Here is a 23,699-nt window from a genome sequence, read left to right on the forward strand (position 1 = left end):
TTGACCAACAAAGAAGGCGTATGATAATTAAAAATAGGAATCAAGTGGAAATTACTTATATATTAGATTGGTGTACTATATATTGGTGTGAAGTTATCCCTCTTGCTTGAACATTTGTGAAATCTTTGCGTGTGCTCATTTAATATTGTTTATAGAGAGGAACTAGACACAGACAAGATTCACCTGCACCTGGGTCAAACTTTCCCTGAGCTTTTTCGTACCATAACTCCGATATGATGCTGATAGAAGTGCTTGATCCCTGTTTGTTTGAGAGTTTGGGCCTCCGCAGTGCTGTGATGTTTTAATGGCAGAATTGTTCATATGTAGCGTTTTCCTTCACATGTCTGGTCATCAAACAAAGATACATACATCTGTTACACCATGTTTTATAGGTGTTCCAGTACTGTTTGAACTCAATTTTGCCAATGCAATAATGCCTGAATTCTTGTGTCATATCATTGTTTCGGTCTCAACTGACTTATCGTCTGATTGTTTTCAGGACGACCTGGTTTCCCAGGAACACCAGGCCCCAAGGGAGAAAAAGGAAGCCCAGGTATCCCTGGATACGGCAGGGAAGGACTTCCTGGCCCACCTGGACTCCCAGGACCAGTCGGTCCGCCTGGACCTCCCGGCCCATCTCGTATGTGAATGCATGACCAGAACAAGTCTTGCTGTATTGGGTGAACCGTTTACCGTTTGTTTTCTCTGGGGGAAATGCAGCGAGAATGAATTGTATGAGGCCGACAAGAGCTTCACAACTTTTTTGAAAATTTGCTACACTAAATGGCCTTTAGGATTATAGAGTAAAGTGATATTTAGGTGACTTTAAGCTCAGGTACAGTACAGACAGAGCCTTAACAATGTGGTTTACTGTCCTCCAAGGATTGCCCGTTGAACCCTGTGTCATCTATCCTGAGTGGTCCATCGGACCCACAGGTAAAATTACTGGTACCCCTGGCAGCTATAAATGCTATGATGCCCAAACTCAGCTTGCCCGAACAAAATGAAAAACAACCAACCCAACTTTCAGCAGGCCGTGTCTAACAGGCATAATGCTGTGTTTGTGCAGGGAGAGGTGCCTGGGTAAGTATAGCTGACCACAATGCAGCTGTGAGCTTCAGTCTTGGATGGGAGGGCCTCACTACTCCAAGCTGCTTTTCTTCCTTTTGCCCACTAGGTGCCGCCAATGAACGCAAGTCACTGATTTTACAAAACCTCCTTTTTTATTGTATTCATCAATTCGTTAGCTCCTCACAAACCCTCCGAAATTTGAAGATAAACCATAAGATTAATAAACAGGATCCATTGTTGTCATTTTATTCAGTCATGTGGTTTAAAATCAGTGATGTGTTCATGCTCAATATAAAGTGGGTATACTGTCAAACATTTGGGCTACATGCACAAGCAGCTCATTTTTTTTACGTTATCTGTAATAAATAAATGTGATTTTACACTTGGATGGGAAGCTGCACTGTTCTGGAGAGTGATGGCAAAAAAAATAAAAATAAAAACAATAGGGAGGGGCATTAATACTGTCTTGAAATTGGTTTAAAGGTTACACTCTTTGGTTTTATGTCCTCAAATCTTTGTGTGCAGTTGAGCTTTTCGTCAAACTGTGAAATCCATACATTTTACATTTGTTGACAGTTACTGAAAGTGACTCTTGTCATGGGAAATTCATAGAAAGTGTGTTTGTTTTCCAAGTTCCTCCCATAGGTCCACCCGCCAGTCTCCCTGGAGCACCTGGAAGTCCTGGGCTCAGAGGACCACCTGGCACCCCGGGATACAAAGGCTTTAGAGGTGAGGCATTCAAGTGTGAAGAAACTGAAGTTTGGTCCTGTCTTTGTGGAAACGCTTGTGTTTAACTACTAGCCTTAAACTTGCTTTAAATGACTCTGGATTGTACTAAAACATGAAGTCGGATTAAAATGCTTTTCCATGTGCTGGAGTTGAACTGGCATCTTTACTGTGCCAGTCTCAGAATATTGTATTCATATTGAAAGAGATGATCACTTGGCCGTTGTCCATATTCCCACCCTACATCTACCAGGGGATCCGGGTGATTGCAACTGTATTGGTGGAGGCACCTCAGGAACACCTGGAATTCCAGGGTCCCCAGGACTTAATGGAAACCCCGGCATCCCTGGAAAAAAGGGTGAACCTGGTGATCCTGGTCAATTTGGCTTTGGTGGGCCTCGGGGTCCTGCTGTAAGTAAAGTGACTGTGTTTGGTTCCTGAAAGTGACACTGTGCTTAAGCTGCTCTCATCTTCTCCTGCAGGGTCGCCCTGGAGAGAGGGGCTTTTTTGGTCGGAAGGGTGAAAAGGGGGCATCGTTTTTTTCTCCATTCAGTCAGGGTGTGAAGGGAGAGCCTGGAGCCCCTGGACCTAGAGGACCCACAGGTGAAACAGGAAAACCTGGCAGGGATGGATCACCTGGCTTTCCTGGAGCTCCTGGACCCCCTGTGAGTCACTCAGAATCAGCCCTCAAGTGACCACCAGGGATCTGCAAAGAACTTATTGTACTAAAATAGGGCAAAATAAGGTTTCAGAATTAGGTTGTCGCCATTGCTGCCCATCCCTGTGGATCAGTTCTCTTCTAATACAACAACGGTCTTAACATGTATGTTTTTTTCCAGGGTGATGCAGGCTTTGGGACACTTGGGGAGAAGGGCTTCCCTGGATTTCCCGGGCAGAAAGGTCGTCCTGGCCTTCCCGGTGATCCGGGACCAGGGTACGGTGGTACTCCTGGCTTTCGTGGAGAGCCTGGCGACCCTGGTAGACCCGGTGTGCCAGGTGCACCTGGTCTTAAGGGGGAGAAAGGTAATCGATGAACAGAGCAAGTAGAGTGTTGTGTCCACGAGTGTGTGGAACGAGTGAGAAAGAATGAATGTTTTTTCCACACAGTTTGAACCTACAGTATCTTCATCGTCATCATCATCACCATCCTATCTTACTTTTGTAGTGATCACATCCTAACAAACGTAGATATGAAAATCCACCTCTGGGAATGTACAGATCCGTGAAGCGGCCGAGCTTTCCTGGACCTCACTAGAAGATGTGGCTTCTAGATTTCTCTTTAGCAAAGCAGCTTCCTGCCCTTCATGCCTCAGCTGCTGCCTACTGTTAACTACACGATTAATGGTCTCCATTAATGTGCTTAATGTGCTCTGTAATCTGTAGTCCATGGATACGGCATTATTGCTTCCTGTGCACCAGGCTACTGGGTTGTTTAGCCTCAGAGAGAATAACACCTGATAAAAAGTAAATATGGAATCGTAGTTTGCAGCCATCCGTCCTGCCTTCAACCACAAGCAGCAGCTTTTAAGAGCTGCAGAATAATGCAGATGCGATGTCAGGCACATTACGTCTGAAGGTTGCAACGTCAACATCAGCTTTTTAGTGAAAACGGCCAGATAAATCCTCTTTGAGACTAAACAACATACAGTAGCTCAAGTGCAAGTGGGAATATGTGCTCTGTCTTACTGTGATGCTAAAGCTAAACATCTGATTCATGTTGCTTTTAATATGAAGGCTATTGTGACTCACAAAGGCAGAGAGATGGTCATTGGAACCGATGTCATGTGACGTATTAACGTGGCTCTCTCTCCTGTTGTTGAGGAAAATAACCTGCTTAGATGCACAATGTCAGCGAGCATTTTAATATGCTTTTGCTTTAACTGACTGAGCCCTCAAGTGATTGAATGATACTGATGTTTGTTCAATGAAAAATAATAATAATAATCATAACTGCTTCTCTGGCGCATGCAAATGACCCCAACTGGCTTTGTATGTTGCCGATCTTTCTCACTCTCTCTCTCTCCATCTCTCACTCTCTCTCTCCCTCCCTCTCTCTCTCTCTCTCTCACCCACCTGCCTGTCCATTCATCCTCTCACCTCTCTTGTGCATGTGTATCTGTGCAGGTGAAAACAGCTGTGAAGGGATTAATGACGTCGGAGAGGGAACGGGTGGGTAACCTCCTCCTCCACCAGACAGTTTAACATGCCTGAGACGGGATTTGTTATTTTAGTTTCAGGCAGACAAAGTTCTGGTGGAAATGTTAAAGCCTTTCTTTATAGCAAGCAGGAACCAAAACAAATGAGAAAGTACCATCCCACCTTGTTATCATCAGCCTCTCTTGCATAGTGCTGTGTAAGATACAGCCAGATCTGTTAAAAATAAGATTCATTTGTTGGTTTCTGTGATAATCTGTGGTCATTTCTGGAGAGATTGTGGAGGCACCGTAAGCCTGGTAGTATTGTTCATCCAGTTATCTGTAGAAAAGATGTTTGCTGCCATTGACAGCCCTAATAAAAAAGTTGTTGACCGCGCAGGCATAAATCTTCAAATATATCTTTGAATCGGTCATTGAATTTTTCGCTCAGCATCAAGAGTTGCAGTGCACACATATGATCGGTAAGCCTCACTCAAGTATGATGTTTAGATACGAGCAGATGACCATTCAAAGGCTAGTACATAAATCTGACTGTGAATCATCGATTCATGACTCAGGTGATGGAAGTCTGCTGGCTGTCCATCGTGGTGGAGTCACACGATGATTCACAGTTCACTTGGCAGTCGGTCCGTACAATAAGAGCCTTTCAGACAAAACGATGAATGGACCGCTCTCTTCTCTTCTTCCAGTCAAAGCTGCTGAAGCCTGGCGCATGTTTCACGCCCTGCCTCTGCTAAGTGCTTCAAGCCAGTGTTGAGGGTTGGGGTGGGAAGGGAAGTGTGGCAAAGTGATCAAAAAAGAAGATGAGAATTGGAAATTGAACTCCCTTTTTCTGTTTTTTTCATCATCTCATAATCGATTCTACTAACGCCATTTGGACTAAAGTAACATAATGAGAATTGACAGCGGCGTGAATGAAAGCGACACACAATCAAACAGTTTGAGAATATATTGTCTACACTTGCAGAATTGTTATTATTCATGTGTAGGAAGAAAAAAATGTTGCTCCTCACTTTCATTTTACAGCGAACTTTGTTATGCGCACAATTATGCCGCTTGCTAACTTGTATTTGACTGCTATTAGGCCGAGAGAACCGTTGTCGTGATGAAGCTGGGGACCCAGGGGACCCAGGGTACCCAGGTTTACCTGGAATACCAGGTAAGATGACTGCGTCAACTGTCCGTGTGTAGTGCAACCACAATGGCTGCTTTGACATTGCATGGTGATACTATTCCGTAGACAGCAGTGATGGGCTGATATGGATTCATGAAACATTGTCCTCAGTTTCAGAGCCCACTGAATGGCACTCTTTACTCTAGATCCTTTGGATTTAAACAGACATATCAATGAAACCTCATGTCATTATCAAACTGAGAGCGCCACCTAGCGAGCTCTAGAAAAAGGACATTATTTCATCATCACATCACTAGTTGACAGTGTAACACAAGCGGAGTTACTTTAAACTCGTGATGTAAGTCTGGTGGTTGTATGAAATCATCCTTTCCTCTATATAAATTGTACCCAAAACACAAATATTTGAGTGCTTGTCTACATTTTCAAGGCCCTAAAGGTCAGCCAGGTTTCCCTGGAGGTCCTGGCCGTCCCGGATTTAATGGTGCCAAAGGAGAGCGCGGTGATCCCGGCTACGGAGGCCAGCCAGGTCTTCAAGGTAAACCTGTTTATCGTGAGAAAAGCTTCTGTATCATTGTCACTTTCTTCATTTTCTTCAACCTCTCTCCCTTTTTTAGGATTCCCTGGACCCAGAGGTGATCCTGGTGTTCCTGGCATTCCAGGGCAGGGATTTGATGGTGGGAGAGGAAAAGACGGTATTCCTGGGCGCCCTGGACTAAAAGGGCTACCGGGAGAAGTCCTGGGTGCTACTCCTGGTCGGCCCGGTCAAGATGGTTTCCCTGGGCAGCCAGGAGATAAGGGCCTGCCTGGTTCATCTGGAGGACCTGGTGCTCCTGGTGAGTCTGGTGGAAATATCAAGTTTAAGAAGTTATCTCACTAAAAAACACTCACCAACACGACCAGTCATTCTTGTTGACTTCTGCTCCATCTTCTCCTCAGGTTTGGATGGGCGGCCAGGCATTCCTGGATTGAAAGGCGAGCGTGGCGTTGATGGTCTACCTGGTATTCCTGGTCTTCCTGGTCTGCCTGGTGGGGAAACAGGAGGCATTGTTGGCCCACAGGGAGCTCCCGGCAGGAAAGGAGAGAGCGGATCTCCTGGTGAGTTCTGACATTTCGTTTAGATGTATTTATTTTGAATTGTGAAAATATACAGTCACTCCTGTGTTAAAAATGTTATTACTTGTGGCCCATGGTGTCGACTTGTCAATGATTTGTCGTTCCATTTGTCCTTTTTCTTGTTTATTTTACCCTTTTCATTTGTAGTTCAATGTGTCACAATACTTTACTGTTGAATTTGTGTTTGAGTCTTCATCACCCAAATCTCTCCTGTGTTGTATTTCTCCCTCCTTTCTTTATCCTCTCCCTTTACCACCTTCATCACCATCCATTCTTCCATTCCCCCATTTTTTTTTACTTCTTGGTGTTGGGTCACTCGTTGTAGGATGTGCAGGTGAGATATTCTTTCCCCAAACCACCCCTCATTCATCCAGCCATCCGTCCATCTATCCTCCCTACCATGTGCTTCCATCCCTCCGTCTTGAGCTCTCGACCAAATGCCTTTTTTATGAGTGTTTGCTGATTTTTTTGGCTGCTCCACTGAAAAGTGTCCATATCTTAACCTCGAGATGAGAAGCTGAATTGTAGACAGCAGTTGCAGGTGTACTGGGAGAAGATCTGGGGAGGATCACCTGAGTCAGATATGGTTCAAATATGTTGGGACTTTCTTAACACATGCAAAAACTATATGGCTGAGATGCCATAATGTGTGTATAGTCTATAGAGTCCTGGTACTGAAAGCAATTTACTGAATTACTGAGCAGCACTCAATTTTCAAAAACAAAACAAAACAAAAAAGTGCACCACATATTTGACTGTGAATGCTTTGATATGGACAGTTTAACTGTGGAACAATCAGAAAAAAAATGTTTTCTCAATAACCACTAAAGCTTTGTTTTGCAGCCAGCACTAACCTCTATTTAAAAAAATAAATAAAAAAATAAAAAATGTGTGTGTAATTACTGTATCATTTCAGTTCACTTAGGACACGACCAAGGCTTTCGGTTTTAATGCAGTTTAACCGTCTTGCCCAAGCTTTTTCATACATTCTTAAATATACAAGCATTCACGTTTCATCACATCTATCACGTGTCCATCCATTGCACAACAAGATGTGTTGAAAGTGAGGGTGCAGTTTTAAGAATGTAGACTTTAATATGCTCCTCTGTTAGGCAAACATACTTGGTTAAAAGCTAATTCAGTCTGGAATTGCACAGAAGCAGAAACAAATTGTTGCAGAGAAACACTGACTATATTTCAGTTAACAGAAATTTGTACATATTTGAATACAACTCTATCAAAGTGCAATTCCAGCCATTGCTACAAAACGATGCACTGATTCATTGTTTTTTTAAGCATTTTTAAAAATTCCACCAATGTAAAAGTGACGCTGATAATGAGGTAAGTCCAAATAGTAATGCAATCCAGGTAAGTTCAAGCAAAAAAAACAACAATACTGACAGTGCTTTTAACGCGTGCAATGCTACTGACTGTAACCCAAAGCGACTGTTGAGTCAGCGAGAATGTTCTGACTGTGTTCTGCTTTCTTTGACCCTTGTGTGGCGGCCGGCCATCAACTCTGCAACAGGTTTCCCTGGTAGAAAGGGAGATAGAGGAGACCCTGGTTTTCCAGGACGTGCCGCTGCGAAAGGATCCCCTGGTTTGCCAGGCACACCAGGTTCACCGGGACCAAGGGGCTCCCCTGGACTTCCTGGACCAGGAACCAGAGAAGGAATACCAGGGATACCAGGAATAAAGGGTATGTTATGTTTAAGATAAACATAATAAGACTGAGTAAGTTGTGTATAGACACTTTGTGTAACAGAGGAGACAAAGGTCCGCTATATTAGTCTTTAGAAGACAAAGGATCATTTGGGTTGGCCAATTCATCTATTACAAAGAGAGCTCGACTGTGTGCGCACAGGTGACAAAGGCTTCCCTGGACTGATGGGCTTCCCTGGACGACCTGGTCTCCCTGGGTCCCCTGGGTTTCCTGGGGGGAAAGGGCAGCCTGGAGGGCCTGGAAGAGATGGACTTCCAGGTGGCCCTGGATACTTTGGACAGAAAGGTGAGCAGAAGAGTGAAGGATCAGATTCACTGTGATTCTCACACTGTAATTGCTGTCTTCTTCAGGGGAGAGGGGTTACCCTGGCCTTCCTGGACCCCCAGCACCCACATATGCAGTGGAGTACCTGGAGAAAGGAGACTCTGGTGATCCAGGAAACAGTGGACTTCCGGGATTCCCTGGACCCCGAGGTTATATTTGGTCTATTTATTCGTGATAGTGGGACATGCATTTTATGTCAAGATTTGCAAACTGGATATTATATTTGAATTTACCACATTGTGATTCCAGGTGACAAAGGTCTACCAGGACCACCTGGCCGTCAGGGTCTGCCTGGACTTCCTGGTTTTGCGGATCAAAGTAAAGGGCTCTCAGGGCAGCCAGGGTTTCCTGGACAGCCTGGAGGCCCTGGATACCTTGGACAGAAAGGTGAACCTGGAATCGTAGGATTCCCTGGTCAGACTGGACCGAGGGTATGACAACATCATATTATTCTGAGAAGATAAAAATTGCACGTGCTAGCATAAGGTCATGATGCACTGGACATTTTAGGGACAAGATGGTGTACCTGGTTTCCCTGGCAACCCTGGAGAACCTGGTCGCCCTGGAGGAAAAGGTGCCTTCCCTCTGCAAAATCTTATCTGACTTTTTTATTATATATAACAAGGAAGTATTCATACTTTTTTGTGTCTCTATAACCCCATAGGTATACCAGGAGAATCATATGGATATCCTGGAGGTCCTGGACTCAAAGGACTACCTGGAGATTCAGGAATTCCAGGTACACATCAATAGAAATCAAAGATAAGGTTGATGTATCCTAACTTATTCTTTTTAGTTTTTGGAACTACTGCACATAACATCAACTTGGAGTTATTTGCTTTGAGTTCCCCTGTCAACGTTTTGTTTGCAAATCTTGTCGTTTAAACTTTATCCACTGTTTGTCACTGACTACGCTGAATTATCTACCCAAAGGTGGCCGTGCAAATGATGGTGCTCCTGGTGACAATGGTTTCCCAGGGGGTCCTGGTTTCCCGGGAATTAAAGGCAGCCCTGGAGAACCTGGTCGGCCTGGAATCATGGGTGAGTCTGCAGCAACAAACCATCACCTGTCGTAAAATGTGGGGCCTGTACTATAGTACACATGTACCAACCTACTTGTCCCTAGGCTCCCCTGGTTTTCCTGGACCAAAGGGGCAGGCTGGCTACCCTGGAAGAAGAGGCTCAGATGGTCCACCAGGAGGTCCAGGTGGCCCAGGAGGTCCTGGTGCCAAAGGTAACGTGGGAGAAATGTCACTGTCTACTCAAGAAAGATACATGTTCTAAAAAGTTATCAAATTTTTGTTTGGCAGGCTTTAATGGATCACCGGGTTTGGACGGATTAAATGGCCTTGCAGGACCTAAAGGCCTTCCGGGAACTCCTGGTAACAGTTTTGGCAAAAGGAAGATTTTCACACTCCAAATGGTCTTTTGCCTTACGTTAATGAATTGGTCACAGGTGGTGCTGGAGGAGGCCGCCCAGGTGCTCCAGGTGCTCCGGGTTTGAAAGGAGAGAGAGGCGTCTCCTACCCAGGGGGACCAGGCATCCCTGGACTAAAGGGAGAAAGGGGAGATCAAGGTGGTCCAGGACTTACTGGTTTCCCTGGTCTGCCTGGTCCACCTGGTCCCGTTGTTGGCTCAGATATTCCGGGACCAATTGGAGACCCAGGTCTCCCAGGACTTGATGGAGAATATGGTAAAAACAAATCTGTCAATTACACTTTATGTCTTTGTGCTTATTTCTTCTGACTCTGCCAACAGGTCGACCAGGTCCAGAAGGCCCAGCAGGACCACCTGGTCCTGGCACATCTCAAGGTGACAGAGGGGACCCGGGACTTCCTGGCTTTTCCGGATCCCCTGGACCTAAAGGTGAACCAGGACGCCCAGCAGGCCCCGGTCTTCCTGGCAGTCCTGGCTTTAAAGGTAATAAGCATCGTCATTTTGATGTAATGGTCTTTGGACAGAAAATAAAGTACTATTTGGAACTTTCATCAGGAAACAGAGGAGAGCCTGGTTTCAGTGGGGGTCCAGGTCTGAAAGGATTTCCTGGCGATCCTGGTTATTATGGAGGGAAAGGACCCAAAGGATCCAGAGGTATCAGCTTTGCTGCTGGTAGAACAGGGAGTGCCTTGTGGGACATTTGTAAAGTATGTTGTTGCATATTCCAGGACCCCCAGGTATACAGGGTAGGCCTGGCATCGCAGAGATTGACAGAGTTCCAATCCCAATACCAAACGTTGGAGACCCTGGATTTCCTGGTGGCGGTGGCGGCCCTGGTATCAGCGGAGAACCTGGTCTCTCTGGAATCCCTGGACGTCCTGGTGAGTGTGTGCAACACTCAATATTAGTTTTGGTATTGAGGAAAAACTCATCTGAGAGACTCTCCTCCCTCATCGCTCCTCTCACAGGTCCCAAAGGTGCACTTGGCAATGTTGGTAAACTTGGTAGGACTGGCTCTCCTGGTGGGCCCGGAACTGTTGGTGATCCTGGACCCCCTGGTTTCCCTGGACCTACGGGAGAACAAGGTTAGACTCACTACCATATTTGGGCCATTGCAGTGAAAAACACTTTATGTGTAGTTCACCCTGTCATTTTAATTGTTGTGAAATTGTAAAAATAATTCACTTAAATAAATTCAATCGAACGGCTCAGAAATGATTGTTTTTCCTCGCCATTTAGACTAATGTGTGACAAACTTTAGAGAAAATGTTTCTGTGCATTTGCCTGAAAAAATTTAGTTGTTATTGTTTTTCGATTTTATGATGCTAGTCCCGAATAAAATTGCCTTTCCTCAGGTCCGCCCGGTGCAGTGGGTCGGCCAGGTAGCCCCGGTGGTGTGGGCCGCAGCGTTGGCATTGGATACACTCTAGTCAAGCACAGCCAGAACTCCCAGGTTCCTATGTGTCCACAAGGCATGGCCAAGTTATGGGATGGCTACAGTCTGCTGTTTGTGGAGGGACAAGAGAAGGCCCACAACCAGGATCTCGGTACTTAGACTCACACTGCAGAATCTTTCTTGTTAAACTCACAACTCATCTTTTATTTTTTTACGTTTTGTCCATGCGTTGGCATTAACGGTACAAAATGATGCTAATGCTAATCTGGTGTGACTTCAGGTCAGCCGGGGTCCTGTCTGCCCAGGTTCAACACCATCCCCTTCCTTTACTGCTCCCCCAATGAGGTCTGCTACTATGCCAGCCGCAATGACAAATCCTACTGGCTCTCCACCACTGCTCCTATCCCCATGATGCCTGTGGCCCGGGAGCAAATACGACCATACATCAGCAGGTACACACCCTAAACTATGGTTTGTCTACCTTGTGCTACATGATTACGGCCAAAATGATACTCAAGATTATTATGATAAATGTTGTAATCACAATTATTGTTAGCGGGAAAAGCTGTATTTTTATTGATTTACTTTTTTAAAAAGCATGTCTGAATAGATGTCACAGGGAGATCTTGTACTTCATGTACTTTACTCTCATTTAAATGAGAAAGACGAGGGAAAAGTGACAAAGTAAAGGGCAGGCAGTAGTAGTAGTAGTAGTTGGTGCTCTTAAAATGGGGTAAAATCATGAAACTTCATGAAACAGCGAGTTCATTTCCAGAGCCCACAAGATGGCACTGTCTGCTCTGAAGGATTTATACAAACATTTCAATGGCACTTCACATCACTTTTAAACTAAGAGTGCCACCAACCGATTACTGTCAGGCTGCTGAGGCCTCATCTCGCCCATTTGACATGTCTGCACTATATTCTTGTTGCTCTCTTGTGAGCTGCCATTGAAATATTCAACGTAAATACTTAAATAACAGCATAATAAATGTTCTCTGTCTGATCCAGGTGTTCAGTGTGCGAGGCTCCGTCTCAGGCAGTGGCTGTCCACAGTCAGGACTTGACCATCCCCACCTGCCCCCCTGGCTGGAGGAGTCTGTGGATCGGCTACTCGTTCCTAATGGTAAGGTTTGAAGACTAGCCCACTGACAACTGGCTTTACAGCAAGAGTGTTTTGCATTTAATTCATTTTTCTTTATGACAGCATTCTGCAGCTGGAAAAGAAGGTGGCGGTCAGTCGCTGGTGTCTCCTGGGTCCTGTCTGGAGGACTTCCGTGCTACACCTTTCATCGAGTGCAACGGGGCGAGAGGAACCTGCCACTACTTTGCCAACAAATATAGCTTCTGGCTGACCACTGTGGATCCCAACACAGAGTTTATCTACTCTCCAGAGAAGGAAACTCTGAAGGGAGGCCAGGAGAGATCCAGAGTCAGTCGCTGCCAAGTCTGCAGCAAGCTCTTGTAGTCAAGGAGGCAAGAGAGGAAGGGGGGGAAACATCGGCTCAATAACTCCTGCCTGAAAAGAAATGTAGTTTGGTTGTGACACAGGATTGGAAAATGACTGACTGAAAATAAGCTCCTCCCTTCTTCCGGTTTATTAAGCAAAAGTATTCTGAAAGCAATTTGTGTGGAAGGGAGGAGACGGTCCCAGCGAGAAAACTCTTCTCCACGTTATCACTGACATTGGTGCTATTGTTTTCGTTGTTTGTGTTTATTCTGTGTCTCTTGGCAAGAATCTTCCTCGGCTACCTCGGAGAGTGCCAGCATTTGTGTGGGAGTGGTCACTGGTCAGAGGCTACGTCCACACTGCTCCGATTTCATTCTACTGATGGAGGCCAACAAAGGAGTTGAACTGGACCCGTGGAACTGATCATTCTCTCACCCACTCCTCAGATTGAATCTGTTAGTCCGTGGTTGTTACTCTTCGTGAAAGCAGTCTGGATGTCGCCTCAACCAAGTGACTCACTTTCTTCATGCAAATGCTGCTTCTGAGCTTCGTCTGCCATCAATCATAAACATGGTGCAGTGTCCTTATGACATCATTTGTTTTGGTCTGTATATTTGGTGCTACAATGATCAGTCAGGCAACGGTCAACATTTCATTCAGCTGCATCCACTGAATATCAACTAGCACTTTTTCAAGCATAAGCTCCCAACAACAAGCCAGTAGACACGACTAGAAACAGGTCAGACACCTGGCTGTTTGCACTGATGTGAACCAAAAAAATGACTAGAAAGATCTCAAGACCGACTCGATGCTTGACCAAACTTGAGTTTTTTTCTCTCTGAACCTGTCCCAGGAAGTAAACAGACACATTTTTTTTTATTGCTGTACATAGTGCTTACTGTATTTCCCAGCAAAGACACTCTTATTATTTTGGATTAAAAACTATGCACCAGACCACTTATCTGCAAGTTTTAAAGAAATTTCAGATTTATAACACAGCACATTTCCATAGGTCTTGAAAAGCTACTGCGTATTTGTAACCACTAAGGCCACTGTGTCTGGCTCTTTGCTGGTAGCCCTGTTTTGCATCCCATTCTAACTCTTCTCTATTTTTTACATTTGCTGTTTTGTAATCTAGATTGTAATTATTTTACCTATTTCACAACGCTATCCCCTGGATTTATTTACTGAGACGGTCGGGAATGGGAAGATATTGTACATTAAATATAATGAGAGAAAATGGGGAAATATATTCGTGTTGATGATTTAACGGACGTGAAAACACTTGTCTGGTTGACCTCAAAATGTTTCAAGTGCCTGGAGTGACAGAAAAGAAAATGCAGTTTTCCTCAAAGAGGATGGAAACGTGATGACAAAAAAAAGTACGTCTGTTGATGTAAATGTTTCTGTGCTCATTCACTTTGAAATAAAGTTTGAAAATATATGTATGTCTGTTTTTTTATTTGTTTGTCTTCTTCTCAAATGATAGTTTTGTCCCTTTCAAAACCATGTTTGGCCCATACTTCTGATGTTTATTTGAATTATAGGCATTAAGTTGGGATATGCGATAAGCCACGTCAGCAGGAAAAATGCCGATAGACAGACTATTTTTTCCACTCTGAAAGGCTCTGTGGCCGTTTCCATTCGTGAGCCGCAATAACCCGCAGATGCTGCTCTGGCGTGTTCCTCCTGTACGTGGTGCTAGACCCCGAGATCCAGTTCCGGACGTCACTGCGGGAACGAACAGAAGAAGAAAGCTAACAATAACAACACTGTTAGCACCGTTAGCTCGAGTAGAGCCAGTAATTTCTCTACGGATTGGATACACTACGGCAGGTGAGAACTGTTCATATGAATCCAAAGATCAAAGTGACGTATGGAAGGAGTGCAGGAGTTTTTGGCGTCGGATGGAATATTTTCAGAGTATTTTCAGGGATAGCTGACGTCCGCTAACCGAGTGACGGCTCCTCTACATCGCTGTTATGAATCCAGAATTGTCTTTTATGTTTTATGTCAACACGCTTATGTTCCACAGTGGAAGGGCCATGAAGGTAAACAGGCTGGTTTGTACGTACCTGTGCTTTGATATCAGCAAGAAGCAGTACGCGCTAACGACTAGTTTACTGTGCAGCTACACCAGTGATGCAGTTCATTTTTTGTTGGGAATCAATTATGAGGAGATGCAATTTTGTAAAACCTACTCTGTCCCTGCTTTGATGGGTATTTCAACCCTCCTTTATACTGTTCAAAGCTGACTTAATGCACGTCAGAATGGTTTGATCTATTAGTGTCTGATATTGTGCAAAATGCTTTCTCCCATGAAGGTACGCTGGAATTTTCTGACACCCACTCGGACATGTCCTATGTCTTTATCAACGACTCATCGCAGACCAGTGTACCTCTGCTCCAGTCGTGCATCGATGGAGACCTGGCCTTTGCGAAGAGGCTTCTGGAGACCGGATGTGATCCAAACATCCGTGACAACCGTGGCCGCACAGGTCTGCACCTAGCTGCTGCACGGGGGAACGTGGACATATGTCGCCTCCTCCACAAGTTTGGAGCGGATCTTTTGGCGACGGATTATCAAGGGAATACGGCACTGCATCTGTGTGGTCACGTGGATACGATCCAATTCCTAGTTTCGAATGGGCTGAAAATTGATATTTGGTAAGATTTACGATTCGCAGTGTTTCACCGTTTTGTGTTGATGGTCTCAGACTCATCCTCAAAAGCTCTTGCTGAATGTCTTCCACAGTAACCACAACGGGTCCACTCCATTGGTGTTGGCCAAAAGACGTGGCGTCAACAAGGATGCTATACGTCTGCTTGAGGGCTTGGAGGAGCAGGAGGTGAAAGGTTTCAACAGAGGAGCTCACTCCAAACTGGAGACCATGCAGATGGCTGACAGCGAGAGGTAAAAAAGATCTATTTGTTTCACATGCACTAGCCGATCTTCTATCTATCGTATGAACACACCAGTCAAACATCAACCACCTCTTCTGGTTTAAGAGTTGTAGCCCATAAAAAAAACCCCAGATGTAAAAATAAACATCCTCATTAGTTTACAGAAGGTGAGTCAGCTTGTCGGGAAGCATTAGTTTTATAACAAGAGGCCTGCAATAATCTTTCATTCAGAAATAGGAGACGTCAGTTTCAACCCCATCGGTTGAAGTTCAGTAATGGCTGAAAGAAACATTTGTGCAATTGATCATACGGTACATCCACACTGTACTCTTATCTTTTACGAAAGTCTAAATGCTTTCAGAATGTACATTTTACTCGCGTTGGTCATTGTTTCAGCACCTGCCACAGTATCTGTTATTTTAACTACAGATCTACAGTGATATCAATGAGTGACTATCTATGGAAAATCATGTTAAACCAACTTAATGGAATGCTGCACTTGTGCTTGCCATGTTATGAAATGAGGCTGATAACTGACGTCTGACTTATTTCAGTGCCATGGAGAGTCACTCTTTGCTCAACCCAAACCTGCAGAGCAGCGAGGGGGTCCTGTCCAGCTTCAGGACCACTTGGCAAGAGTTTGTGGAGGATCTGGGCTTCTGGAGGGTCTTGCTGCTGCTGGTGGTCATTGCTCTGCTCTCACTGGGCATCGCCTACTACGTCAGCGGGGTCTTGCCTTTCTCTAGCACCCCACTGGAGCCTTTGCACTGAGGCCGGTGGGATGGAGTGGAGTTTAAGAAATAAGTTGTCTTCATTGATATCAACCCCATATTTCAGTTAACAGAATTGTTATCTATAGTGGTGCAACAAATGAAAAATTCTGAAACATGTATTCAAATGAACTTTTCATCCGTACTGTTTTCTGTTACTCGCTGTATATGGCTCATGTTGTGTGTCCTTAAACCGGTTGTTATGCTATTTATAGAGCTCCTTTAATCCTCTGATTCACTCTTGTTCATACAGTACATGTGTATTTTGTATCCATTCATTTTGTTTCTTTGATATTATTGTTATGCATCATATTTTATATATCAAGTGAATGCTCTGTCTTGTGCTCACATTCAGATCAGAGGTGCACGTCATTTGTGTGCCTTTTCAAAGGAAAAATTTGTGAAAGCCTGTAACAACAACATTCCCTGAAAACGCATGCTGCTTTGCTGCATCAAAATCTCCGTAGTTCTGGTCATATTTAAAAACAATCTGTGGAAAGTTTAGGATTTTGTAGCAGATTAATGACCTCTTGTGTTTTGCATTGGCCAAGTGAACAACGTTTTTGTTGTTCCTCCACCCTTGATTTGGTGTATGATTAACAATTGCAGTATATTCTGGTGTTATGTGAGCTGAATAAAATTATGATTCCATTGTGCTTGTCTGTGGTGATGAGTTATGGGAAAGCATAAATGTTAGACATAATTTAAATACTGATGATATCTCATGTCCCCTACATGGCTGTTGGGGAGAGATTTGCTTTAAGACCAACAGTTTTATTTGGTAATTTGACTCAGGTTTACCTTTGAATTCTCACAGAAACTTAAATATATATATATATAATAATAATATATTTATATATCTTTCATTCATTTACTTTTTTTTTAGAAAATAGTTGTTATTCACTGGATTCAATTTGATTTAAGCAGTTTAGCTTGGCCTAGTCCGGATATTATCCAGATAATGCATTTAGTAATTCCATGGTCGGCGATTTATTTTTGGCCATTTTTCCGACATGAGTAGCCGAAAAAGCCGAAATTACAATTCCTTCTGTGACCAGCGGGTGGCAGTAGCGCTACAGGAAGTAAAATCTGAGCGTGAACTGACTACAGCCTGACGTCATTTCCGCATATACAACTGTGCTTACGAAAAAAAACAAAACACTCCGAAGAAGTGAAGGTCTTAAAATGAAACTCAACGGGTTTCTGACAAATGGATTTTTCATCGGATTAATCTGCGAACCTCACTAATGTATTCTTGCAAAGTGGCTTCGAGTACAACATGAATTTGAGGGGACTCTTCCAGGACTTTAACCCGAGGTAACACGTAGCTAGCCGCCTAGCTCCTGAGTATTAAAGTCGAGCTACCACCACACGCAGTTATCGAAGCTTTTTCATCAGATTTTTGGCGGAGCGATAGTTATGTCTTTGTAACAGAGTGGCATGCTTTGAGAGGTTCATTCCCGGAAGTAAATGTTTGGGTATTCAAGCAGTAGCTGCCTCAGCTAGCTAGGCCTAGCTTTCCGTGCTAGATTTCTAGTGGTGCACGTTTCTTGTGCGTGACAGTGTAAAAGTTTAACTTCTTCGGGTTATGTTTGCGTCAAAAATGTCCACAAAGTAAATCGTAGCCTTATTTAGCCGTATTTTCCCGTCCACTCATGTTCTTCTGATCGCCGTTTATAGCATCCAACTAGATTAACCAGACATTTCTTCCCCTAAAACACTGCTCCAGTTTTGCTGAAGATGTCCAAAGCCTATTAAGAGTGGTTATCAACCCGGTGTCGTGGGTCTGTCCTGGGGCCTCCTCCTCCCTTAGCATACTACTGGAAGACTTCTCCAGGCATGTGTTTAGGAGACATCCCAGAGCCACGCCAGTTGGTCCTCCCAATGCTGATGAACCCCAAGCTTCTCAACCTTACTCATGCTTCATTGAATAGTCGAGAGCGTTTCCTCTCGGATCAGCTCCTTCTTTCCGCAGACTGATTCAGTGACCACATATGCTGGCAATACACTTGCTTCATAAGCAAGACTTATTAACCTCAGCAGGAGTTATTGTGTATATCAAGGTAGTGCCATAGAGCATTAAAAACAGGTAGCATTCCTTATCAGGAGAAGTGACCCTCAAAGAAGACTTCAAATGTCCTGTAGGGGATCCTCTATAGCAGGCGAAACCATGTGATCATTGCAAATTTATTTGTCATCGAAAAGTCCAACCACCATCAGAATCAGGTGCAAGTCATGTTCATCAAATCGCCGTAAAATGTTCAAATTAATTTTCAAAACTGCTCCAACGGGTGCTTTCATGAACAGTTTTTACTGTTGGGGGCGACATCCTCCTCTAGAGCAATTGATAATAAATGCGTTGACAGATATTAAAAAACTGTTGCTGTGAGTGCTCTCACTTTGTCCTTATGTTTCCCTTCTAGCAAGTTCCTGATCTACTCCTGTCTGCTGCTTTTCTCTGTGCTGTTGTCACTGAGACTAGATGGAGTTATTCAGTGGAGCTACTGGGCTGTGTTCACCCCAATATGGCTGTGGAAACTGTTGGTCATCATTGGGGCTTCGGTGGGCACTGGAGTCTGGGCACATAACCCACAGTACAGGTAAATGCTGGGAGATGCACAATGGTAGTAAAAAAAGAAAATCGATTTTCAACTTCCTTAAAACTGAATAATCCTCTAAAAATCTAATGGAATCACAAAGTTGTATTTTCACCATCAATTGAGGAAGACTCCAGTCAGGAAGATTGGGTTTGTGCAGTTAAAAGTGTTTATTTTTTGCAGGGCTGAGGGAGAAACATGTGTGGAGTTCAAAGCCATGCTGATCGCAGTAGGGCTTCACGTACTCCTGTTGATGTTTGAGGTGTTGGTGTGTGACCGAGTGGCCAGAGGAAACTACTTCTGGCTTCTGGTGTTCATGCCTCTCTTCTTCGTGTCGCCTGTGTCAGTAGCTGCCTGTGTCTGGGGCTTTCGTCACGACCGCTCTCTCGAGGTAGGACGGTCGGACTACAGGTAGCAGACTCTGTCAAGGCTGCTCTGTTAATCATGTGGCGTTGTCTTCAGCTGGAGGTTCTGTGTTCAGTCAACATTCTACAGTTCATATTCATCGCGCTGAGGTTGGACCGGATTATCAACTGGCCCTGGCTGGTGAGTAGGAAGTCTGGTAGATCGTCCATGTTTATGGATCATGACTGTGTCGTACAGATGGACGATAACTCATCGTACACGATATACCGCCAAACACAATCTCCACGATGACAGTTCTGCATCTCACGATAAATTCATGGGAATTGCACACGGGAACATGACGAGACCGCAACAGCGCGCTGCAGTCTCCAGCTTTTGACAGCCGACACCGGCGTGCGACAGAAGACTGTGGTGGACTTTGGTTCACGGTCGTAGTTTTAAACTTATTTTTAATACAGGGAACCTTTGATAATGACATTGGTCGACTCTGAGTCTCTGGATCCGTGTTTATTTTGTTAGATGGAGTGGTCCTCATAGGTTCTCTGACGCGGTCGTCTGCCTTGGTTCACGTCAACACACGCAGGTCTCCTGCTGCACTGGCGCCTCGGCGAAACACCGTGGTGAAAATAGTTGGATATTGGACGGACTTCCGCTCCGGTATTGGCAGCGGCGTCCTCTTCCGCTTCCCCATTAGGGTTTACTGATTGTGGACACACTCTCAGTGGCAGCGCCAATGCTACAACCCGGCATCGGTTAGGGACCATCAACAAATTCTAAAATGGTCAAAGTATTAGTGAAATCTTCAATAAGGCAATAAGAAAACAACCATTTTAGGAGAGAGAATTGTGAAAAGGTTTTTCATCACACAAAGACAAAGAAAGGACTGACAGTTTGTATCATGAATAGAAAATCGAATATGACTAAATTTCACATTATTTCCAATATTTCTTCTATAACATCGAGGAAATGTGTCCAGACTGGTCCATAGTTAAAGTCAATTGACATGAGATACAGCTGACAGACGGCTCAATTTAACCCCTAAATAAAACTGGCAGACAGAGCAGTCTGTCACGACACCTGCGGGTTCTACCAGAGACTTGAAACATTGAATTTCTCATTTCTACACTGAGTTAACTGTTATATTTAAACATAAACAAATAATGCTGTTGGAGACAAACTCCTCTAATAAGTCTCATTGTCAAGCTTCAAGAGAGACTGTAGTGTCCAACACATGAAATAGAATGAAAATGTATTTATCGTGAGGTGGCATTTATCACAATAACTTTTTTGTCCCATATCGCCCACCCCTACTGTGTGGCTTATGCTCCTTATATTCTTCTTTCCATTCTTTTTACAGAGGTTTCAATATTAGTTGTTTTATCAATCCTTTTGAATTTCATTTCATAGTTGAAATGAAAAGTTGCTCCTCATATGTCCACGTCATGCTGAAATTCATTTATTGTTGTGATTTCATTGAGACATTTCATCATTCCTGCAGCTAAGGAAGAAAAGCGACCAAAAAAAGTTTGAATCCTCAATGTGTGATCAAATTACCCAGTATAAACAATGAAACTGTAAAATGTCTAAAGCTGAATATACAGGGGTTGGACAAAATTATGGAAACACCTTCAAGCTGTTTTAGCTACCTTTACATAGAGTAAGATCTTTGTAGTTTGGTGGGAACCATTGACCAGCCACAGTCTTCCTTAAAAGGCAGTCCCCTGCGTGTGCGGGAATTTCATGTCAGTGAGCAGGCTGAAGCCACAATGACCCATGCAACAGAGCGCCAACACAATGAAAGTCATGTGACCATAGTTGCCCTGTCTGCAGGATAGTTTGATTGAAGCAAGTCTTGTGTGTCCAGGTGGTGTGTGTTCCACTGTGGATCCTCATGTCCTTCCTGTGCCTGGTCGTCCTCTATTACATTATCTGGTCCGTGCTCTTCCTGCGTTCCATCGACATCATTGCTGAGCAGCGGCGGACTCACATCACCATGGCGATCAGCTGGATGACCATCGTGGTTCCGCTGCTCACCTTTGAGGTTTTTTTTTTTTTTTTTTTATCACCGCAAGATTGAGTTGCTGTTTGAGCTTTGGCTTTCTAATGTTTGTGCGTCTCTACAGATCCTTCTGGTGCACAAGCTGGATGGCCACAACAGCCTGAGCTATGTGTGTGTGTTCGTGCCTCTCTGGCTCTCGCTGCTCACACTCATGGCCACCACCTTTGGCCAGAAGGGAGGCAACCACTGTGAGTCTTGAAGTCTTAAATGCCACACCCAACTGAGTTGTTAAAGCATTTATGCTTGAATTCCTGTCTCATACTCAAGATCAGACAGAGGCAAAGTGCAGCCCAGGGGCCATATGGGGCCCGATGACTATATTTTTGTGTCCCTTTTGGTGTCAGACTAAAGCTATAACTGACATAATTTTTCTGCTTTTTTGTTCTTTATCTTGTCAAAACTTAAATATAGCGTGTTCTTGTGAGAAGACTACATTTTTTTCTTTTTCTTTTCATTGACCATTTTTCTGTGCTTTTCTTGTTCCTCAAAATACATTGAAGGGATATTGAGAATATATTTTGAAATAACTTGCCCTCTGGTCCACAATTATGTTGATTTATATTCAATTTAAATGCTCATAAAATGAAATATTTCAATAGGTTTCATGGCATATTTTCACTTCTTAATATCCTTGCCTACATTTCATCTTTTTAGGTTCATTTTGTCCTTGTTACTTGAGTATATATTTCGGATATTTTTCCGTCTTGTTTTGTAGTCATGGCTGTCTTTCTTTTGATGATGGCCCCTCAACAGTTACAGTTTCTAATGTGGCCCTTTAGAAAATTTAATTCCTACCTCTGTTCAAGATAGTGGCATTAAGTGATGGGCAGATGAGGCGTGAAGAAGCAGACAGTGTCCACATGTTCAGCGCTCAGTAGGTGGTGCTCTCGGTTTAAAAATGACGTGGGGTTTCATGGGACTTCAGGGCAGATGGTGCCATCTAGTGGGCTGTAATAATGAAGACGCTGTCAGCAAACGCTCATTATCCCACCACTACTCTCATAATCTCAAGTGTGAAACTGATTCTCTCTTACAGGGTGGTTTGGCATCCGTAAAGACTTTTGCCACTTCCTGCTGGAGCTCCTCCCCTTCCTGCGAGAGTATGGCAACGTGTCCTACGATCTTCAACGCAGCAACGACCCCGAGGCGGCCGAGGACCTGCCGGCCCCGGAGCCCCCTCCGAAGATTGCACCCATGTTCCACAAGAAGACTGGTGTTGTGATCACGCAGAGTCCTGGGAAGTACTTTGTCCCGCCACCAAAACTCTGCATCGACATGCCAGACTAGGATGTCATGATGGCAGCAAGGGCTTCTGCTCTGTCGATGCATTGATGATCAAAGCTGCTGCCCCGGAGAAGGCGTCCTCACCTGAACTCTGCACGGGAGACGACAAGGTGACGCTGCTGACGTTGCTTTAAAAGCCGCTCAGTCTCTTGGAGAGAACTCTGTTCTGAGGTCAGCGGCTGGCTTGAAGACTGGACCTGCTCCAGACTGCGACGTGAACACAGGAGATGAAGGCAACTCTCGTCTTGTGTCTTCACTAAAATAATCACATTCTCGCGCCGCGCAGTTCCTTCCTGTCTCACCTGTCCGCGTGTCTCACTTCTTATGCAACAACAAACGCTGCGGGAGAGCCGCAACCAGTGGTTTTGTAAATACAAGTCTGGGAACAGGCTTCCTTTTATAGATGTCGGCGAGTCTAGGATTTAAAGTGTAACTCCTCTATCACCACAGTGAACTGTGAGCCCCCGATCTGATATGTCTAGGTGGTTTCCTCACATAGCCGCTTCTGGAAGATCATTAACTGTCCCTTTTCCCAGCCTCCTCACCACTCAATTGAACCCACAGCTCCTGTGTTGTCACCTCACAAACCAGGGTGTCCCTGAATAAACTGGAGAATCATAACTGCGCTGTCAGAAATGTGGATGTGTGAGAGACTGCTTAATGGATCTACTGTTGGTATGAGTGCTCTACAATAGGGGGGTGGTCTGTAGGTTTCATTCTCACACTGAACACTTGTGATGTTTGACATTTAGCTGAATCCATTGTGGTGACTCAGCAATCCTGATAAAATATTATTCATGATATTACAAGGGTACATCTGAAAAAATGGATATCATGAAATAGTTCAATATTTTTGTCACTCATTTAAGAAAGTCCAGGGTGTATTCCTGCCTCTCGCCCAATGACGCTGGGATAGACTCCAGCTCTCGCCGCATCCCTGAGCAGGACGGCGGTTTACTGACTGTATTTTGAGCTATAATCCCTCCACTAGGTCCTGGGTCGACCCCTCGGTCTCCTCCCAGCTGGCTGTGCCTGAAACAACTCCAAGGAAAGGCGTTCAGGTGGCATCCTCATGAGATGCCCGAACTACCTCAACTGACTCCTGTTAACACAGAGAAGTAGCGGCTCTACCCAGTGTCTCTCCCGTGTGACATAACTTCTCACACCATCTCTAAAGGAGAAGCCCGA

General features: G+C 44.4%; 3 protein-coding genes and 1 long non-coding RNA gene across 8 annotated transcripts in view; 3 read left to right on the forward strand and 1 right to left on the reverse strand.

The window, feature by feature from the left end:
• The window catches only part of col4a6 (collagen, type IV, alpha 6), a 71,792-nt gene extending 57,817 nt beyond the window's left edge, over nucleotides 1-13,975 (forward strand). The window contains exons 20-48 of one of the 5 annotated variants that reach the window (XM_053858555.1): nucleotides 500-640; nucleotides 883-936; nucleotides 1,705-1,800; nucleotides 2,051-2,208; nucleotides 2,280-2,462; nucleotides 2,637-2,820; nucleotides 3,922-3,966; nucleotides 5,038-5,112; nucleotides 5,516-5,623; nucleotides 5,703-5,921; nucleotides 6,025-6,183; nucleotides 7,730-7,900; nucleotides 8,066-8,209; nucleotides 8,275-8,397; nucleotides 8,498-8,679; nucleotides 8,759-8,822; nucleotides 8,913-8,987; nucleotides 9,182-9,289; nucleotides 9,375-9,482; nucleotides 9,559-9,630; nucleotides 9,705-9,941; nucleotides 10,007-10,168; nucleotides 10,241-10,339; nucleotides 10,414-10,566; nucleotides 10,654-10,770; nucleotides 11,041-11,232; nucleotides 11,362-11,533; nucleotides 12,093-12,207; nucleotides 12,289-13,975. In XM_053858555.1, coding sequence (XP_053714530.1) covers nucleotides 500-640; nucleotides 883-936; nucleotides 1,705-1,800; nucleotides 2,051-2,208; nucleotides 2,280-2,462; nucleotides 2,637-2,820; nucleotides 3,922-3,966; nucleotides 5,038-5,112; nucleotides 5,516-5,623; nucleotides 5,703-5,921; nucleotides 6,025-6,183; nucleotides 7,730-7,900; nucleotides 8,066-8,209; nucleotides 8,275-8,397; nucleotides 8,498-8,679; nucleotides 8,759-8,822; nucleotides 8,913-8,987; nucleotides 9,182-9,289; nucleotides 9,375-9,482; nucleotides 9,559-9,630; nucleotides 9,705-9,941; nucleotides 10,007-10,168; nucleotides 10,241-10,339; nucleotides 10,414-10,566; nucleotides 10,654-10,770; nucleotides 11,041-11,232; nucleotides 11,362-11,533; nucleotides 12,093-12,207; nucleotides 12,289-12,549 — 3,977 coding nt within the window. In that variant the 3' untranslated portion in view covers nucleotides 12,550-13,975. The remainder of the gene's footprint in view (nucleotides 1-499; nucleotides 641-882; nucleotides 937-1,704; nucleotides 1,801-2,050; nucleotides 2,209-2,279; nucleotides 2,463-2,636; nucleotides 2,821-3,921; nucleotides 3,967-5,037; nucleotides 5,113-5,515; nucleotides 5,624-5,702; nucleotides 5,922-6,024; nucleotides 6,184-7,729; nucleotides 7,901-8,065; nucleotides 8,210-8,274; nucleotides 8,398-8,497; nucleotides 8,680-8,758; nucleotides 8,823-8,912; nucleotides 8,988-9,181; nucleotides 9,290-9,374; nucleotides 9,483-9,558; nucleotides 9,631-9,704; nucleotides 9,942-10,006; nucleotides 10,169-10,240; nucleotides 10,340-10,413; nucleotides 10,567-10,653; nucleotides 10,771-11,040; nucleotides 11,233-11,361; nucleotides 11,534-12,092; nucleotides 12,208-12,288) is intronic. The other 4 variants (XM_053858557.1, XM_053858556.1, XM_053858558.1 and 1 more) reach the window with 4 other exon arrangements.
• Nucleotides 4,899-14,690, reverse strand: LOC128755302 (uncharacterized). Its single transcript, XR_008414109.1, has 3 exons — nucleotides 14,607-14,690; nucleotides 9,365-10,755; nucleotides 4,899-9,295 (listed from the first exon to the last, which is right to left on the reverse strand). It is a non-coding gene; the product is annotated as an uncharacterized LOC128755302 (long non-coding RNA).
• On the forward strand, nucleotides 14,210-16,854 carry ankrd46b (ankyrin repeat domain 46b). Its single transcript, XM_053858560.1, has 4 exons — nucleotides 14,210-14,367; nucleotides 14,856-15,198; nucleotides 15,287-15,445; nucleotides 15,990-16,854. Exons 2-4 carry the CDS (start codon nucleotides 14,888-14,890, stop codon nucleotides 16,204-16,206), a joined length of 687 nt encoding a protein of 228 aa, XP_053714535.1. The 5' UTR covers nucleotides 14,210-14,367; nucleotides 14,856-14,887; the 3' UTR covers nucleotides 16,207-16,854.
• Nucleotides 16,855-17,329: 475 nt separating this feature from the next.
• Nucleotides 17,330-23,214, forward strand: tmem185 (transmembrane protein 185). The gene is made up of 7 exons (XM_053860900.1): nucleotides 17,330-17,522; nucleotides 18,629-18,805; nucleotides 18,986-19,193; nucleotides 19,265-19,348; nucleotides 21,033-21,209; nucleotides 21,292-21,415; nucleotides 22,264-23,214. The coding sequence occupies exons 1-7, from the start codon at nucleotides 17,485-17,487 to the stop codon at nucleotides 22,512-22,514; spliced, it is 1,059 nt and encodes a 352-aa protein (XP_053716875.1). The 5' UTR covers nucleotides 17,330-17,484; the 3' UTR covers nucleotides 22,515-23,214.
• Nucleotides 23,215-23,699: the final 485 nt, after the last annotated feature.

This window comes from Synchiropus splendidus, chromosome 3 (genome assembly GCF_027744825.2).
Source record: "Synchiropus splendidus isolate RoL2022-P1 chromosome 3, RoL_Sspl_1.0, whole genome shotgun sequence".
Classification (NCBI taxonomy): Eukaryota; Metazoa; Chordata; class Actinopteri; order Syngnathiformes; family Callionymidae; genus Synchiropus; species Synchiropus splendidus.

Excerpts from the sequence above, each read along its gene's own strand:
- ankrd46b (XM_053858560.1), top strand. The coding sequence starts at position 14,888 with ATGTCCTATGTCTTTATCAACGACTCATCGCAGACCAGTGTACCTCTG. Across the intron at positions 15,199-15,286 it reads GGGCTGAAAATTGATATTTG|TAACCACAACGGGTCCACTC; the intron begins GTAAGATTTACG and ends TGTCTTCCACAG. Across the intron at positions 15,446-15,989 it reads CAGATGGCTGACAGCGAGAG|TGCCATGGAGAGTCACTCTT; the intron begins GTAAAAAAGATC and ends GACTTATTTCAG.
- tmem185 (XM_053860900.1), top strand. The coding sequence starts at position 17,485 with ATGAATTTGAGGGGACTCTTCCAGGACTTTAACCCGAG. Across the intron at positions 17,523-18,628 it reads TTCCAGGACTTTAACCCGAG|CAAGTTCCTGATCTACTCCT; the intron begins GTAACACGTAGC and ends TTTCCCTTCTAG. Across the intron at positions 21,210-21,291 it reads TTCCGCTGCTCACCTTTGAG|ATCCTTCTGGTGCACAAGCT; the intron begins GTTTTTTTTTTT and ends GCGTCTCTACAG.